The sequence below is a fragment of the Cheilinus undulatus genome, linkage group 23, assembly GCF_018320785.1.
Source record: "Cheilinus undulatus linkage group 23, ASM1832078v1, whole genome shotgun sequence".
In the NCBI taxonomy this organism is placed as follows: domain Eukaryota; kingdom Metazoa; phylum Chordata; class Actinopteri; order Labriformes; family Labridae; genus Cheilinus; species Cheilinus undulatus.
This window is the reverse complement of record NC_054887.1, coordinates 8037555-8057110: the sequence shown is the minus strand read 5'-3', so window position 1 is coordinate 8057110 and position 19556 is coordinate 8037555. Positions and strand designations below refer to the sequence as shown.

The 19556-nt window shown below is 40.3% G+C and overlaps 1 protein-coding gene across 1 annotated transcript; it reads right to left on the bottom strand.

Annotated features, from left to right (window-relative positions):
- Positions 1 to 1853: 1853 nt before the first annotated feature.
- On the bottom strand, positions 1854 to 19349 carry elk3 (ETS transcription factor ELK3). The gene is made up of 5 exons (XM_041780584.1): positions 19087 to 19349; positions 10851 to 11066; positions 10027 to 10734; positions 5936 to 6058; positions 1854 to 3362 (listed from the first exon to the last, which is right to left on the bottom strand). Exons 2-5 carry the CDS (start codon positions 11055 to 11057, stop codon positions 3267 to 3269), a joined length of 1134 nt encoding a protein of 377 aa, XP_041636518.1. The 5' UTR covers positions 11058 to 11066; positions 19087 to 19349; the 3' UTR covers positions 1854 to 3266.
- Positions 19350 to 19556: the final 207 nt, after the last annotated feature.

The following is a 19556-nucleotide window of genomic DNA, read 5'->3' as shown; positions in this document are numbered from 1 at the left end:
AACGACAGCTTCATTATTTTCTAGGAGGACGTTGGGCTTTTCCATTGTTAACTTCAAACTGTGACATGCACAGCGGTGACATGCATGAAAGGAGATTTCTACAACGGCTCAATATTTATCATTGTAAAACTGTAAAACTTTTCCACATGTGAGAATGACCTGAATTTATGTGAACACGTCTGAGCGAGTGGATGTCTGCGTGCGAGTGCGTGCCTGATGCATGGAAGGCCTGCTGTGTTGTGAATTCGACCTCTCTGAAACACTGAGCTGCCAGTCAACAGTTGGTTTGTGACTCTTTTTACTGGAACTATTTATTTCTCATAACCATGGAAAGTAAATTTAATCTGTTTCATAAACCGGCTGTGCAGCTGTCATTCTTTAAGTGTTTGTGTTACCGGCTACTACCGGGGTTCATACACCGTTTCCAAGCGCTTTCAAGGTGCATTTCCAAGCAGAGGTGAACTATGAAGTTACACAAATATTTACAGGGCATTCAGAAATTATTCTGACCACCTTCACTTTTGTTTAATTTTGTTATGTTGCAGCCTGATGCTACAGTGGGAAAAAGTTTTTATTCTCATTAAGCCACACTCAGTACCCCATCATGACGAAGTGAAACAGAATTTAAGAAATTGTTGGTAATTTATTTAAAAAAAAATACTGAAATATCTCATTTACATATTAAATCCAAGAGCTTGTCGTCTGGCCAAACTGAGCAATCAGGAGGAGGGCCTTAGTAAGAGAGGTGACCAAGAACTTGGTAGTCACTGACTGAGCTCCAAAGATCCTGTGTGAAGATGGGACAAAGTCCCTGAAGGACAACCATCACTGCAGCCCTCCACTGATCTGGGCTTTATGGCAGAGAGCAGTGCAGACTTCATGAAAGCCAGCTTGGAGTTTACATAAAAGTGCCTGAATGACTCCCAGACTGTGAGAAACAAGATTCTCTGGTCTGATGAAACCAAGATTGAACTGTTTGGCCTCAATTCTAAATGCCATGTCTGGAGGAAACCAGGCACTGCTAATCATCTGCCCAATACCATCCCAACAGTGAAGCATGGTGGTGGCAGCATCATGCTGTGGGGCTGTTTGCCAGCAACAGAGACTGGGAGACTGGTCGGGGTTGAGGAAAAGCTGAATGGAGCAAAGTTCAGAGATACCCTCAATGAAAACCTGTTCTCACTCAGCACTCAGGTCCTCAGACTAGACTGAAGGTTCATCTTCCATAATGACAATGACCCTAAGCACACAGCCAAGACAACACAGGAGTGGTTTAGAGACAACTCAGTGAATGTTCTAGAGAGGCTAAGCCTGAGCCCTGACTAGAGCTCTATTCAACATCTCTGCAGAGACCTGAAAATGGCTGTCAACCAGCCGCCCCCATCAGACTTGACTGAGCTTGAGAGGATATGCAAAAAAGAACAGCAGAAAAAATCCCCCTATCTAGGTGGGCAGAGCCTGTTGCAACATATTCAAAAGACTGGAGGCTGTGATTGCTGCCAAGCGCGCTTCAACAAAGTGCTGAGTAAAGGGTCTGAATACTTCTGTTAGTGTGATATTTCAGTTTTTATTTTAAATAAATACAAAAAACTTCTAAATTCAGTTTCCCTTTTTCATGATGGGATACTGAGTGTAGATTAGAAAAAAAAATTGATGATTGTAGCTTCATTAACAAATTAAAGGAGGTCTGCTTGCTTTCTGTGTTGTGTTCTGTGTATGAAAATTTTCAATTTTGGGGTTGTTGCATTTTAGTCTACAATTTTGACACTCAGAAATTTAAATTGCCCAATATTGGGTGTCTAAGACTTCTTTTTTGTTTTAATTGTATCAAATAGGTTTTATTGTTTTTTAGTTTTTAATAGAATTAAAATTGAAGTTTATAATTCTGGTATTGTTATAACTGTTTTTACATGAAAAATAATCAGGATGTATGTGTTTTATCAACATTCAGTAAATGAAGGTACAACTGTGGGTCCATATCAGCTCAAACATAGTGTAGCTTTACAACGTTTTTTTTGAAAATTAATCAATTTTATTGCAAAAAACAGTAACAATTCTCTCAACATACAATCAAAACACAAGCAAATCACTGAGAATATATATTTCCATTAATGTCACTATAAAAATAACAGGAGGCATTTTACAAAAAAAAGCTTTTGTGCAATCTCGACCTGGAATGTCAATGAAAACATGGTTTAAAGCTGAACACATCCACACGAGTCTCACTGTTAAAGGCACTGCTGGTTACAATACAAGCCTTCAGAGTACAGTGCATTACAAATAAAGCTTGAAACTGTACACAAAGATTTTAAAAAGTTCACAGCGTTGATTTAAAGCATTTGAACAAAAGGGGATGTCTACAGCGGCTAGCAGGTGTTCTGCTAGGAGTCAGTGTCATGTCAGACAGTAATGGAGCCACACGTTCCCTAAAAACAGCATGATGTGGAAAATATACATCAAGGGTAAGGGTTCAAGGATGATCATGTAGACAGTTTTCCTGGCCACATCAGAAATGTTTGATATTCTGGTAATCCTGTCTATTAATTGAGAGATTTTTTACAGGTAAAGTGTAATTAATAACCACCTGCTGCAAACGGAGACTGCATGGCTAGGCGCTTGATTTTATACACATGTGGAAACAGGTCTGATTGAAACACCTGAGTTAAATAATTAACAGGTTTGGCCAAATACTTTTGTCCATATAGTGCACGAAGATACCTAAATCTCTTTGTAGGAAAGGACATGTATTTTCTGAAATGTCATGATGGCATAATACTGAAACTGTTATTTGAAATAAATGAGGGATCGTCTGCCAATCTTTGAGTTTTATAATCCCTGATAAGGATTTACCCAGACCTCCATATTCTGAGTGAGAGGAGGGATTATTGACTACAGAATATTTTAGGGGTTTGTAGCTAAATATAGAGATAAAATTCATGAATGAGATGAGATACAAAACGAGATGAGATGTTTGAAATTCACAGGCTTCATACATCCTGACAAGTAAAAAGCACCGAACAGAAATGTAAAGAACAGGAGTAGTTAAACCGTAGTAAACAATCATGAAATGTGTTATTCTGATACCCCACATGTTCATCGTGAAGCTCCTGTTTCTTCATATCAAAGCAAAGCTCCAGGTTTAGAGTAGATGGACTGAGAGGAAGTCCAGCTAGAGTGGTCCATCGTCAGTCAGAGTTTAAGGCGGGTTGGTTTGGTTCTTGTCTTTGCTGCTGGGGTGAAGCTCCCTCTTAGAGCTTCAGGTGGCATCAGGACTTCTGGGAGTTGGAGGAGAGCAGCAGAGGAGAGGGAGCGTCCATGTTTGGTAAAGGCACAGGGAGGGGTCCATTCAGCAGACTGGGGAACTGCAGGGGGAAATTTAAAACAAAATTTTAAAAAAGTGGATTATATTTCACAAGTTAAGCAAACATTTAAGCATGTTTTTATTCATCACCTTACACAGACAAAATGCATTAATGCTTTTAATGGGAACTTTTGGGTTGAGTTTGGCGACCCCTGTGGACAAAACAGAATCTCTTGTTGCTTTATGGATCTTGGCTTGTGCATTAAAGGTCATATTTATTGTCTGTCATTACTATAAACAACGAAAATGAAGTCTTTTCCTCTGATCCTCTTTTCTGCAGCAGGTCAGGCATTAAAAGAAACTGAATCTATATGATGACAGTCTCGTTTGCTTTTGTAGCTCATAAAGAGTCATCTGTTTTGATTCCAGTTTCATATCATGGTTAAAACACCTCAAAGGAGCTTCAGACTCCATAAACTACTAAGTAATGTGACCATATATATTTATATTTAAACATTTAGATGGATCTAGATAACACATTCCTGCTAATAATACAGTAAATTTAAATGCAATCCACTCAATCAACACAGGTAATTTTATTTTTCAGTGTTTTTGACTCTGGTGGGAGGAGCTCTTGACCAGGGGCGTGGCTAGGGGGTTTTGGAAAGAATCTTACAAAGGCCCCCCCACCACCAACTGGCTAGCCAAGCAACAAATGTAGCATCATTTTTATAAATATCTCTGCATTTTAATGTTTTTTTAATCATAATTTCCCCATTTATGAGCAATATTTTTACTATGGTTAAATTTACTTGCATTATTTTGCAGCGCTGGACATTTGGACATGTTTACGCAAGTCACTTTTGATGCAATAATGACACTAATCACTAAGAAAAAATAAATAAAACACACTTTTCATTGCAGGCTTCTCAAGGGCCCCTCCCTACTGTGGTCCCGGGTAATCAGTACCCTTTTCTCCCCTGTGCTACGCAAATGCTCTTGACCAACCAGCCCTCCCCCTCCCCTCCAAGCCAACAGGAAGTTGCCCCCTCTTCTTGTCCACGGCAGAACGGAAACATCTGTAGCTTATTTTGAAACTTTTGCACACGGTGAATCACACTTGAACCAACACACACATAAAATCTGAAGTAAATCTGTGCATGAAGTCACTTAAAATTATAGCCATGAGGGAGACATTTACAGTAATATAGTTGTACCTGAGTACAGCCAGTGTTAAGAGTCTTTACAGAGTATAAAAACCCACACATTAAGCACTCATCTCCAGCTTGCCTGCCTTTTTTGTATGACAAAGGGTTGGACATGATTTGTTTTATAGTTTGAAACAAGGAGGACCTGTTTTGATGAGGCATGTTTTGGGGGTTTTCATACATTCAAGTCACTTCCCGTGTTTCAGTGCAAGAAGTGAAACTTCCATGTATTCTAGATTCATCATTACTAAGCCAAGTATTTAAAGACTTTTTTTGTTGTAATGTTGGTGATTACAGCTTACACAAAAATGAAAACCCCACTATCACATATTAGAATATCACCAAAAAATCAGTCCAAAAAAGGAGTTTTACTACAGTAATGTTGACATTTCCACAGACATTCTCTACAGGGTTCAGGTCAGACCAGTTAGCTGGCCAATCAAACACAGTAACACCACAGTCAGCAGACCAGCTTCTGGTAGTTTTGGCTTCACTGTGGAGAGGTGCTAAGTCCTGCTGGAAAAGGAAATCAGTATCTCCATAAAGATTCTCAGCAGAGGGAGCATGAAGGTCTCTAAAATCTCCTGGTAGATGACATGGCACCTCAAACCATCACCAACTGTAGAAACTGAAGACACTGGACCTCAAGCACCTTGGATTCTCTCTGATCCTCCTCCAGACTCTGGGACCTTGATTTCCATATAAAATTCTACATTTACTTTCATCTGAAAACAGGACCACTTGGACCACTGAGAAACAGTCCTGGTCTTTTCCTCCTGAGCCCAGGTGAAATGCAGAAGGCATCTATAGTTCAGGATTGGCTTGACACTAGGAACACGACACTTAGTAGCCCACTTCCTGGATCCACCTGTGTGGTGGCTCTTGATCCACTGACTCCAGACTCAGTCCACTCCTTGTGAAGCTCCTCTAACGTCTTGAATCTGCTTCGTTTGAGAATCCTCTGAAGGCTTAGCATCTTTTATTACCACACTTTTCCCTTCCAGTCATCTTTCTGTGAATATGTTTTGATACAGCCTCTGAGAACAGCAGCAGTGACCCTCTGTGGCTTACCCTCCTTATGAAGGGTGTCACTAATTGTCCTCTGGACTGGAGTCAAGTCAGCAGTCTTCCCTGTGGTTGTGGTTGTGTGTACTGAACCACGGTGAGAGAATGAAGGCTCAGGAAAGCTTTGCAAACTGGACTTTTCCACAATAATAATAATATGGACACACATTTGGTATCTAAATGCCCAAACTACATCAATATTCCCAGATAAAGCTTGTCTGAACAGCCCGTCTGACCTGATTTTAGAGACAGGTCAAAGGTCATTGGGCCTCATGTTCATCCCCTGCTGTGATTTTTTTTCCCGTACTCTGTTTTAAGCTGAATACAAAAGTACCAAACGTGTGGGTTTTCTGTGTCTTACCTGAAAGAAGGGAGCATGGCTCTGCAGCTGAGCCGGACTGAGGGGCCCCACCGGACTCAGGCTGGACCAGAAATGGATATTGGATAGTAGATGACTGGGAGTGAGCACCAGACCAGATGGAGTCTACATTGAGAAAACCCAGAATTAAATGTCAGAGGATAAATTCACCAGGATGGAAATGATGCTGTTTATTTTGGCACTTGGTCCTACGAGAGCTGTTCACAGTTAGAGCTCAAAGCCAAGTCTGCCCTCTAGTGAACTCACGTCTACCAGACACATCCATTTGGCAGACTGACTCTGTGCAGGTCAGGAAGCTCCGCTCATACAGAATTCATGAGCTGCATTTCCCTCCGTCTCGACTTTCTAACGCTCAGCTGAGGTCAGTTTGGTTTGCGCTGGCTGTGTCCCGCACCAGAACTCCACTCAACAGAACAAGAACAACCGTGTACTCAGTTTGACTGTTTATATCTCACTGAATATAAAAGTATAACCACTGACTTTATGTTCGTGACTTTCAGATGACTGTAGGCCTGACTCTGCTCAGAGTGGAGGAAAGAAACAACAGTCAAGGAGAAATCACTCCTGTGGTCATGATCTACAATACTTTCCCACTTCTTTTCCCCTCTAATTTCCCGTTATCTCAACCATCGGCATTTTAATATTGGTGGAAAATTCACTGAAAGAAAGAAAGAAGTTTTTTCATAGAAAGAAGAAGTTTTAAACTTCCCTAACAATGACTGCAGGGCCAACCAAGTTTTTTTAAAATCTCAAATTCCCTTTGACCACCCTCGGCATGTCTACCCTTTATTGAATAATTTGTTGTATTGGTCAAACTTGAATCCTACTACATCTGATTCCTCAAAGCTTGACTACCACACCTAAATAATGCAGTTTGAGGTTGATTACTGTGTATGTTTAAAGAGGTGTAAACATTCAGATACAAACTCAGGAGCCAGGCCTTCTGGTCCAGTGGTTCTTTTTAATTCATTTGTGTAGTAAGTAGCCCTCTTAAAAATATAAATCCTTTTGTTAAAAACAGAATAAAAAAATGTTAAAAATAGCTAAAATGGGGCAATAACGGCAAAAAATAGTGGAAAAGGTGGTGAAATTGGATTTTAAAAGTAACAGGAATGGGTTAGAAGTCGCAAATATTAGATAAAAGTGGCAAAAATAACCAAAACATTTTTTAAAAAGTGGCTAACATGGTGTTAAAGTGCCAAAAAAGGGAGTAATTTGGTGAAATGGGATGAAAAATTGATATAAACTGGCAAAAAAAGGGTTAGCTGAGGCAGAAACTGGAAGAAATTGGTTGAACTGGCAAAAATGGGCATATCAAATTGTGAAATGTAGCGTAAAAAGTGGTAAAGAGGGGTTAAAAGTGGCAATAATGGATTAATAGAGGCAAATTAGTGGAAAGTGGCAAGACGTGGATTAGATGTGGCAAAAACAGGCAAATAAAGTAGTGGAAAAGGTTTAAAATTTGAGAAAAAAAAGGGTTTTAAGTGGCAAAAATGTGGTAAAATTTGGCAAAATTAGAATAAAGTGGCAACAGTGTAATTTAAAAAATATTCTTAGTTTTTTGAGGCAGCTGGAGACTCCATCTCAGTGTCTTTCAGTGTGTGCCGGCTTTATTCTTACTGAACTAGAACAGGTTTGAATGTTTGGATGAACTTAAGCTTAAGTGAGATAATAGATATAACAACAAAAACACAGTAGCTAGCACCTGGACTACAGTGATGACCTCTTTAACCTCCTGAGACCCTGAATGTACTCAAGAGGACATTACAGGTTTTTGAGATAATCACCCAGAATGTCCGTTTAAGTTATTTGTTTGAAATGATGGGGGAATTTCCTTTGAAATTTTCAGGAGTTTTCATGGACATTTTAGGGATTTGTTTGGATTTTTTCAAGTATTCGAACTGAAATTTTGGTATATTTTGGAGTTTCATTGGAAGTCTTGGAGGGAATTTGCTCTGAATTCTTTTGGCATTTTCATGGGAATTTGGAAATTTTCAGGCATTTTACATTTGGGGAGAAAACGTATTTATAATTTTTGGGGAATTTGATAAGATATTTTAGGGGTGATTTGGTTTGACACTTTCAGGAATTTATAATGAATGTTGGGAAAATTTTTATTGTAATGTTTTATGGTATGATTTAAAAATATGTTTAAGAAATTTCACATAAATTGCTTTGAACTTTAGGGAAATTGTTTGTATATTTTCAAGTATTTTCAATGAAATTTTGCAAATATGTTTGTATATTTTGGGGAGTTTTGTTGGAGGTCCTGGAGGAGAATTGCTCTGAATGTTTTTGGCATTTCCATGTGCATTTGGGAAATTTGTTTGTTTGGATGTTCAGAAATTCAGAATTTTTCTAGTATTTTCATAGACATTTGGAAAAAAAGGAAATTGAAATTTGTGTCTCTTAGAATGAAATTTTAGGGGAACTTACTTTGGAATTTTGGGGATCTTGCCTATTTTTTTCAGGAATTTATATGATTTATGATGGATGATTTTTATGAGATAATTCCAAAATATGTTGAAAAATGTGCACAGAAACTTTATAGATAACTTCTTTAAACTTTAAGGGAAATTCTAGCATATTTTCAAGTATTTGCATGGACATTTTAGGAATATATTTGTATATTTTGGTGAGTTTACTGTAAGTCCTGGTGGAAAGTTGCTCTGAAATTATTTTGGCATTTTCATGGGGGAAATGCCAAAAAAATTTTCATGGGAAAATTGTTAGTTTGGATGTTGTCGGTAATTTGTTTGTAAATTTTCAGTCATTTTCATGGACATTTGGAAAAAATGTATTTGGCATTTTTGGGAATTTATATGAAATGTACGGGGTTTTACTTTGAAATTTTGGGGATTTTGCCTAAAAATTCATGAATTTATATAAAGTCTTTGGGGAAATTTGTATTGTATTGTTCTTCAGGATAATTCAAAAATATGTTTAAGAATTTATTTTTTTCAGGAATGTATTTGAATATTTTCTGGTATTTATTTTTTGCAGTGTTTTATATGGTTTGAAATTTTAGGGAGATTTTTTTGGCTATATAAGTATTTTCATGGAAACTTTGGGGATATTTTTGTATATTTTAGAGAGTTTCATTGGAGAAAAGTTGCGGAAATTTTTGGCATTTTCATGGGAATTTGGGAAATTTATTTGGATATTTGGGGGAATTTATTTGTGTTTTTTTTTTTTACATTTAAAAAAAAAGTATTTAAAATTTGCAGCGACTTTAAATCATTTCTTTGAAATTTTAGGGAGTTTCTTTGGATTTTGGAAAGGAAATTTTTGAAGAAATTCAAATTTTTTTAATAGAAATTCCAAACTAAAAAGAAAAAATGACTCCACCGTACCTCTCTCTCAATGGTTGACACCTTTTCTTACTGACTGAAGGCCTCCAACAACTGACCAACACACAGCCAAAACATAAGGTCGAAAACCAGTCCAGTGCTGTATTTTCTGCAGAAACAGGGCCTTCGGGAGATTTGCAGACATTAGTTTTGGTAAAATCTAATTCCTGCTCAAAGAGAAGGCTGAGCTTTTTAAACAAATAAGTGGGAGAAACTAAAAATGCATTCCAAACAAACACTCAGGACTCAGGAGGTTCAGGAACAAAACCTGGCTCCACATCTGCCCTGAGGGATGATCTTCAGTGTTTCTGAACTCTGTGAGGTTCTTCATGTTTTACTTTGTTTGTTACAACTGCGTTATCATAGAAAATGTTCAGCTTTAACATCCTTTCTTATTCTGGTCTGTAAACTCAGCAGTCTCGTTGGATCAAAGTGTCGACTGACTGTCTGAATGCAGGCAGACAGTCCTGGTTTGGTCAGTGTGTTGTTGCCAGTGAATCAGGAGCTTCAGGAACATATGGCTTCACTTATGAGCCTCCTCCCTCCCTCCATCTCCTCCTCCCTTCTTTCCGCTCACCTCTTTCCATCTCCTCCCTGTCTACAAACTTCCTCCCTCATCCTTTAAACAAATTTTCTTCCTTTCTCTCCTCCTTCCCTCCTCCATCCCCTAAAACGTCTGTACTTACAGGATAGCGTGAGTTTAAGTACATGTGTCATGTTTACCTGTGCAGTGAGGAAGGCAGGGGTCATGGACCCTGAAGGCAGCGCCGGGCTGTTGAGAGCTATGGAGACGAGGTCACTTCCTGTCAGCAGGAGAGAGGAGGCGGAGATTTCCAGGCCTTTGGGTTTTCTAGATCTCAAGGGCGAGTTATTGGCTAAGCCCCTCCTCTCTGGCGTTGCGGTGCTCTGTGACCTCACTCTCTCCCTCTGACCTGATGATAGGTTTAAAGGTTGAGCGCTGCAGTCTGACTCATCAGTGTCTGTGCTCTGGTGCCGCCCCCTCCACGCTTTGTGGGCCGGGCTTTGTGGCGGGGAGGAGGAGCAGGAGGAAGAGCGGGCCTTAGGAGGCGATGGCCTGGAGGAATGGGACATCTCAGACGAGGATGGGGGTGGGGTGGGAGGAAGGGAAGAGTGGCCTCTGTTAGTTATGAATCTGATGACAGAGGAGCTGTCGTCATGGCGATCAGGTCTGGGCTCCTTTTTGATCTGCTGGTGTGGATCTAAGGAGCTGACAGTGAAGGAGGAGTACAGGCCGGATTGGAGGTACTGGTTTCTCTTGGCTCCATCCTCATCTTCAGCTTCAGGCTCTGATGCTGCACCTTCTTCACCGCTGCGTCCCAACTCCACCACCGCAGGGTCCATCTTCAGAATCTCAGGAAACGACACAAACTTGTAGACGAACTTCTGGCCAATCACCTTCTTGATGATGTTCTGCAGAAGAAACAGGACATGATTTCTTACGTTTAGCTCTACTAACCTAACCTTGATGACCTAAAACATCATCAAATCTCTGTAGTATTTTAGAAGTTTTATTAGGAGTTGCCTACTTTGTCGTAGTAGTAGCGCAGGGCTCTGCTCAGCTTGTCATAGTTCATGTTGGTCTTGTTCTTGCGAAGCCCCCATAGTTTGGCCACTTCCTCCGACTTCAGCAGCTTGAACTCGCCGTCATTAGACGTCCAGCAGATGAGATGTTTGTGGCTTTGGTCGATGAGCAGCTGCAGCAGGAACTGCCACAGCGTGATTGAACTCTCCATGACGGCAACCTGCAGAGGAGGTGCAAGACTTACTTTATCAATTTGAAAAAAAAACAAACATGCAAATAAAGGCAAAAGCCCCCCCCAAAAATAATCTTAAAAGAGATTAAATGCCTGATTTAACTGTTTTTAACTCATCTGGAATGCCTCCTTTTCTTATTACAGTATGATTCACGACATTTCTGATGAAAGTACCGTCTGAACCGGTGATTTAATCCCATTAATGTGTTTGCAGCTTGTATCTAATAGCCACTACTGCTGCTAAAAGTATAAATCATTTTTATTCTTTTGATGTCATTTGGAATAGGACTTCAACTTTAGAATTATCAAGGTATTTCAAAGTTTTGCACCTTCTGTGTTTGCACACTGCCCTGTAGTCCCATGCCCTTATAAGGGCATAAAAGAGGTGTTTCTATGTGCTTATTATGAGAAATGAGAACATTCTTCCAGCTTACGTGCATAAACAGCATGTCATGATATCCATGCAGATGTACTATATGGACAAAAGTATTTGGCCACACCTGTTAATTATTATATTCAGGTGTTTCAATCAGACTTGTTGCCACAGGTGTATAAAATCAATCACCTAGCCATGCAGTCTCCATTTGCAAATATTTGTGATACTAAATGGGTCGCTCTGGATGCCATCTTTGCAATAAGAAGGATGGTGAAATTTCATCCCTGCTGGATATTCCACAGTCAGCTGTAAGTGATTTATCTGAAAGTGGAAGCGTTTAGGAACAACAGCAACTCAGCCATGAAGCAGGAGACAATTTCAACAACTGCTAAGGTGCATGGTGTGCAAAAGTCACCAACACTGCCAATTCCATAGCTGAAGAATTCTGAACTTCCACTGGCATTAATGTAAGCACAAAAGTTGTGTGTGGGGAGATTCATGAATGGGTTTTCATGGCCGAGCAGCTGCATGCAAGCCTAACATCACAAAGTCTAATGCCGATTGTCGGATGGAGTGGTGTAAAGCACGCTGACACTGGACTTTGGAGCAGTGGAAACGTGTACTGCTGTGGAATGACGAATCACGCCTCTCTGTTTGGCAGTCAGATGGTAGAGTTTGGGTTTGGCGGATGCTGGGAGAACGTTACCTGACTCAATGAAGGCCAATCCTAATGCTTCAGCATACAAAGACATTTTGGACAATGCTATGCTTCCAACTTTGTGGCAACAGTTTGGGGAAGGCCTTTTTCTATGCCACCATGACTGTGCCCCGGTGAGTTTGGTGTGGAAGAACTTGACTGGCCTGCAGGGAGGCCTGACCTCAACCTTATCAAGCACCTTTGGGATGAACTGGAACGGAGATTGCAAGCCAGCCAGCCTTTTTGGTCCAACATCAGCACCTGACCTCATCAATGCTCTACAGAATGAATGGGCACACATTCCTACAAAACACTCCAAAAGCCTTCCAAAAAAGTGGAGGCTGTTATACATAGCTGCAAAATGGGGCCATCTCCATAATAAAGTGCATGTTTTTGAACATAATATCATTATAGTCCCTGTTGTTATGCACATTTTATTTAGGAAATGCAATGGAGGAAAAGTTTTTACAGGAATGCAAATATCTCAGTATAGATGTGGGTTTTAAAGCTACTGTTTTCAAATTTTTGCACTCCAAAAGTCTAAAGATGCACATATTTAGATCTGAAGAATCCAAGCATTTCCATGGGAGCATGCCCCCTAACTATCTAAAAGTCTACGTGCAGCGCTGCATGTGAATAAGCATTAGAAATGTAGTTAAACAGCGCTGGGCTTCCCTATCATGACTCTGGGTAGAAAAATGCTGAAGAAGTATGTCACCTCCTTTGGCATTTTTGGGCCTAACCCCGGTCTCCACTTATTTGAGGTGCCACCTAAACCTCAAAGGGAAGGTGAGGCATCCTCATCAGACACCCCAATGACCTCTGCTGCCTCTTTTGGATTCATAGCAGCAGCGGTTTACCTCAAGCTCACTCCAGATGTCTGAGCTGCTCACCAGCACTCATTATGGTGGCATGCCTCTGTGCTCCCATTCTTTTGAACACTACTTATCGGTTGACCAGCAAATCAAAACCTAACCCTCTAATTTTAAGACTTTTTGAGGGGCTGCAAAAAATGTAAACACCTTCATGTATTGACTATCTCTATTGTCTCCTGTGGTGGGGAATAAATGAAAAAAAAAACACAAAATAATGCTTTTGAGTCATACTTTTCATACCTAGGTTTAAAAATTCCCTGTTTGAGGTTAAACACATGTAAATGAAACCATTACGGATGGTGGATGCAGCACCAAAAATCACATTATTTAGAAGTTTTAAAAGGGATAGAAGCATGGTTTACAGAGGAATTCTGTTGATATAGTTTCACCAGCTTTCTTTAGGGAATCGGACACCACCAAAGACGTAAGAAGAGGAAGAGAATGAAAGAATAAAGTGGGCTTAGAGAAGCAGGAATCCCAAACAGCGACTCTTTGATGCAAACTCCACCAAAACCCACAAGAATAACACTGCTGGTCCTGCCGAGCTCCGCTTCTCTGACTGGGATTTTCCTGCCCCCAGAACCTAACCCACAACGACACAAACACCTGAACACTAAAAACTACACAGCACAGTTTCTGAACACTGTGGTCCTTGAATGAACTAAGTCATCCATAACTCACACATATGAACTCATGCTCTTATGGCTCAGTGACTTTGGTTGCTGACCATGTCAGCAGCAGTAAGAAATACAAGTGTGGATTTCACTGTGGAACTGTTCGAGGGCCCTTACGTCTCATTGGCTCAATTAAATCTTATTTAGAGCATCTTTATGACAAGAACAGAAGATATACACAGTTACTTTCCAACAAAAGTGTTTAGTAAAGAAGAATGAGGCGGTAGCTATAGGCGTGGTTGAGTTGAACTGCAAGCTGGTAAACAATGGCGGCCACCAGAAGGTATGGGAATTGATAAGATTTTATTGATATCGATGCCATTATCGCTTCTCTTATCGATTCAATTCTTTGTCGATTCCCTTATCGACTACTTCCTGTAAATTTCATTTTTGGAAAAAGTAGACTACACAGGTTTTTACTGTTAACAACTCAACTTTGATTGAGTCTCTGTCTCTCTGATCACTGAAGAAGATGTATGCCACCTTCAGTGAAAGTCAATGATAAGCACACTTCAAATACTGGCTCTAATAAACAGCTATGATACCTAAAAATCTTAAACAACAAGTGTTTGGGAGGAGAACATGCTAAAATATACAAAATTTATCTTTTTTTGTTGGAAATGCCTGCTCTCTTTATCTTTAACCTCTGAACTTGAATTGGAATATAAAACTAATCATTTTCTTCAGCCCTAAAGAACCCAGCGTAGCGCCAGTGCAATGATTTGCATATTCATTTTTGATTGGCGATATATTTGAAAGTAGATAAGATAGAGCGATCATTCTTTTTGCATATAAAATCTGGGGAGTTACACTAACATTTCACACATTCACCATGTTTCAGAGCGCCTTTTCATTTCGGTGATAGGTTTGTAAAAATACACAATAAAGAGCACATAAGAAAAATCTTCATAAACGAGACCACGTGTTCCTCTTTTCTGAAGTTTAACTTAGTAAAAATGATTTTCTTTTAGTTCCAAATGCACCTTTTATGGATGACCATGGTTTTTTATATAAATATGTGTTTATAAAAATCTGGCACACTTAGAAATTTGATTGCATTTGCTGTGTCAGGTTAGCTATGATCCAATTCTGCCTTCTTTCTGTGTCTAATGACATATGTATGTATTTTATTTTTAAAGCTTTCTTAACTTTCCTTGTACAAATGTGCACTACACAGTCATGTCCCTGCCAGCATGTCCATGTGGGCCCCATGTGAGTTATAGAAATATGGGTCCCATGTGGGTTTGGCCCCACCTGTGATTGCCCAGGCAAACTGCAAGTGTGGATCAGCCCATAAGAGACCCATATAGGACTCATCAAGAGATCCTTGCAATTGCCCATGTTTACTGTAAGTAGGATCTATTTTGTATCTCTAGAGATGGGGCCTATATGGGCTGATCCACACTTGTAGTTCACATGGGCAATCCCAGGTGGGGCCACCATGGAACCCATGGACAAACCCACATGGGACCCACACTGTAGCCCACGTACAACCCATGTGAGGCCTTCATGGACACGATGGCTGGCTTTCCAATTATAATGAGTTCATTTCAATTGAGACATTGAGAAATTAACAAACAAGTCGATAAATAACCGGCTAAATAAGTTGAGATATGGATGTTTGTCTCCTCAGGGCTCCTGTGCAATCAAAGTTTAATGCTATGCTGTCATTATAACATGAAAATGTCATTTAGTCCACTTTCTTTCATGTTATTCCATCTGTATGTCTGACTCACTATGAGAAGCGGAAGAGACGGCCAGACGCTGGTTGATTTTCTGGGTGTTTCCATGGTGATAAAACAGGATGTGGTCAGTGACCTTCTGCCAAGACAAGCACGGGTCTAACCAGCGTATTTACCTGGAAACTACCGTCTGTCTGTCTGTCTGCCTATCTGTTCATTCCTCTGTCTCGTTACTGTACCTCACTACTTTAGTGTTACAGAAAGCAGAAAGGAAAAAGTGGCTCTCCTGAGAGGAAAACAACAAATATCATTCAAACCTGATTTAATTTAAGCAGAGAGATAGCAGCTGCACCATAAACCCTGATCTGGCTCAGATCATACAGGTGATAGTTGCCCTTCTTTGTGATAATGCGGTTTAAATGCCACAATAACCCACCACTTCCTTAAAGATATAATACAGTGTGCATGTTTTTGTCTCTCTTAAAGGAAACCATGCAGCAGAGAGAGAGGTGGACAGTCTGTGGTGCAAACAATGCTCCATCACAATTACCACACAAACAGATGCATGCCCTCACTTCCTCTTTCCTGCTCCGGTGTGTTTGTGTGTTAGGTGATGGCCGGACTACAGCGCTGTCTGTCTATCTAAACAACACTTCCTGTCATTCAGCTTCAGGGGCGTCTTCCTGAAGAACGACCTTCCCTCTGTGGGAGGTAGAACTTCCTGTTACAAGGAACCGTCACACGCTCTCGCACACTCCCCTAACACACAAAGGAGTATCTCTTTGTTTTAAAGTTCTTGTTATCAATAAACGGAAGCGAAAGGTTGGCTTTGGAGCGACATCTGCATCCATGCACGAAAATGCATTCACAGATCCACAACAGCACATGGAAAATGCATCTGCAGGACGTCCTGATGTCATCCTGTGTTTGATCTGTGTTCATTTTGAGGCTTTCCTCTCATAAACATGGACCAAAAACAAAAAGATCATATTTAAGGAAAAAAGCTGTGTAATCTAGGGCTGGGAAACATATTGGATTTTGAAGATGCATCTTTTTTTTTTGAAATAAGAAATAGGGTAAGGTATATTAATAAACTTTGGTTGGTTGATGATGAGATGGTAGACCAACTGCTCATTATAAAGATCACCTACATTTAGAACCACTGACAGTATGTTAATTGGTCACAAAATAACATATCTAAAATGTTTGATCAAAAGAGAAAATACTTGGACACTGGTTCAGCTCAGTTGGGAGAGTCGGCGCTCATATGCAGAAGCTAGAGTCCTTAATGCATGGTCCCGGGACCATGGTCTCAGCATTGTTTTACATGTCCTGTCAACTTTCAGTTACAATTTTAGTTTTGCACAATCATAAAACAAGATAATGGATATTAAATGGATACTGTGTGAGAGGGGTCTGAATGCAGACCTTGCAGACTCTCACAGACTGTTCATCTGAGACGCCGCCTCTGTCAGAATGGAAGTACAAACTAAAACGTTTGAAATAAAAATTAAGCAAGCCATTAAGGCAAGTACATCAAAGACAGTATATTCACATGTTTATCCTGGTTAGACCTCTGACATTTTTCTCTGTTTACTTATGAAATGTTATTTAGTCTGTAATGTTGTTGATGTGGTTCATTCATGAATGTAACTGCCAGGCATTGGCTGTGTCTGAAATCACTCCCTATTCACTATATAGTGAATACGCCATTTTGTAGTGTAGTGAATTCTGAGTGAGCATTGTTATTCACTATATAGTGCACTTATTTTATCCCACAATGCATTTTGAAAAGTAGCGAACAACTGATGCTCACTAGCCCAGCAATATTTACCATCATGCATCGCAGTTGCTGCTCTCAAACAAGACGGACGACTGAGAGGAGCACAGAACACATATAATAACTTTATTTAATACTTTTTTGTTTGTTGGTTTTAACCAAACCTGTAAGAAAATGCGAAGGATTTAAAACAGAGTAACTTAATAAAATAAGTTACATTACACACAAAAATGTAGACTATCTGCCACTAAAGACACAAGCTTTTTATCTATTAGTAATTTTATTTTTGGGGGGGGGGGACAAATACCTCACATTTAGTGTCAGTTTTTATTGAAATTCTACCGTAATTTCGATCCTCAGCCGTTGTCATTGAAATCTACGAGCCGTTGCTGCTAAACGTTTTAATTGTGAGATGGCAATGACGTCATTTCCTGCAGCAGGAGTAGTGTCTGAAATCATTTTTGTTTTGCAGTTGAGTCCACTATATGCTTTTCACTATATAGTAGATAGGGAGTAGGGAATGAGTGTGTGGTTTCGTACACAGCCACTGTTTATGATTAAAGCTGAATTTTTAAAAAAACATGAAAACACTGCACCGGCAAATAACTGCACTTCCTGTCTGAGATATGTGGCATCTCAGATGAACGGTCTGTGACAGTGACCTCCAGAAACGTTTCGTCTGCAGCCATTTAGTCTGCTCATCTGGTCCGGTGTTTTTTTAAACATAGTAACGTAGCACACCCTCTGCTCCTGTACAACAAAGCACGTGCTTTGCTCCTCCCACCAAAACAACTCTCACTTTGATTTAAGTGAGGAGCAGGGGGAGCCATTGCACGTATTCCTCTTAATTTAAAAAGTGAGAGACTGTGGAGATGCTCCCATTAAACACTGTTAGCAACCCAGGGTTCAAGGAACTGGTCAACACTTTGGATAAGGATTATGTGCTGCCATCATGTCAATGAAAAAAAATCAATGAGAGATAGTGTTTAGTAATTGTGATTGACTGTAATTTTTGCTTTAATTTCATAGCCCTTGTAAGATGTATAATTGTGCCGCCAGCTGATAATAGAGATGACTGTGTGGCATTTAACATTTGGCCCCTATGGGTTCCTCTAGAAGATAAATGGCATATGTATCATCAATCACTAACCAGCTCAAAATATTCAAAGATTTGATTTTTGGTCCATGTTGCCCAGCCCTAGTTTGACGTTAGTGCTGTAACTCAAAGAGACATCTATGAACTCTATTTTTGTCACATTATTTACAGTAAATATCTTTTACCTATCTCCCTCCTCTGATATGAAGCAGACATAAACTGCAGTGTACTTTGGACTCTCCATACGTCAAATCCAACAGAAAAACTGCACTTAAAGTCAGGAGGGAGGAATCATAAATTTTCTCTGAGCTGCTTATTTCTTATTTTTGGAATCATGTGCGTGTGTATGGAGAGGGAGAGGGGCTCTGCTGGAACTCAAACGGCTCTTTGTTTTGTCCCAGTGACTCATTTTCAAGATGTTGTCTGCTGCCAGCTTCAATCCGGAAGCGCATGGCAATTAGTCTGCGAGGTCCAGACAAACCAGAAAGTCTACTACTAGATATTTAAAGGAGCCACAGCTAATTCCCCCTCTCAGCAGCCGCTATACCAACCTCTTTCAGTATTCTTTCTTTTTGTCTTAGTGAGAAAACGGGGGAAACTTTACGCGCGGTGTCCGTGCCAGTGCCGTGAACGCACTAGGCGCTAACACCTTTACGCACAGGTTTAACACTTTACGCACGGCTTTTACGAGGATTTAAGTTCATTCAGTGTACTTGAACTTACTGACGCTTTATAAAATATGACAACAAAAATATAGATACACTTCCGGTTCTCTGTGAAGCACGTTTACAAAGTTGTAAGGTGGAGGTAACGTGAACTTGGACCTACCCCGGTATGGATGCTCCTCAGTCCGTCTGATGGGTCTGTTTGTGTCTCAAAGCGGTGTGAGTGTGTGGTGTCGGGGCTCCATGCTGCTGCTGCTGACTGAAAGCGGATCCGCAGCTTTTCTCTCTCCTGCCTCAGAGCAGGAAGTCGGGACGCTCAGACGGAGAACCGGCGCACTTCCTTTGGCGCAGTATTCCCGTCTGTGTAAACACACACACACACGCACACACACACGGACACACACACAAGCAAAATTTCCCATAAACACCCCCCTCCCCCCAGCCACTCTCAGCAACACACACTCAGTCTTTTTTTAAACATACACGCACGCGCACACACCTTTAATCACACACTAAAATCGCCTCCAGTCTCTCTCTCTCTCTCTCTCTCTTACACTCATGCGCGCGCACACACACAAATATTGCAATTCCGACCACACTCATCACTGAGCCAACTGACAGCTGACGTCATCC

Excerpts from the sequence above, each read along its gene's own strand:
- elk3 (XM_041780584.1), bottom strand. The coding sequence starts at position 11,057 with ATGGAGAGTTCAATCACGCTGTGGCAGTTCCTGCTGCAGCTGCTCATC. Across the intron at positions 6,059-10,026 it reads CTGCCTTCCTCACTGCACAG|ACTCCATCTGGTCTGGTGCT; the intron begins GTAAACATGACA and ends TTCTCAATGTAG. Across the intron at positions 3,363-5,935 it reads GCCATGCTCCCTTCTTTCAG|TTCCCCAGTCTGCTGAATGG; the intron begins GTAAGACACAGA and ends TTCCCCCTGCAG.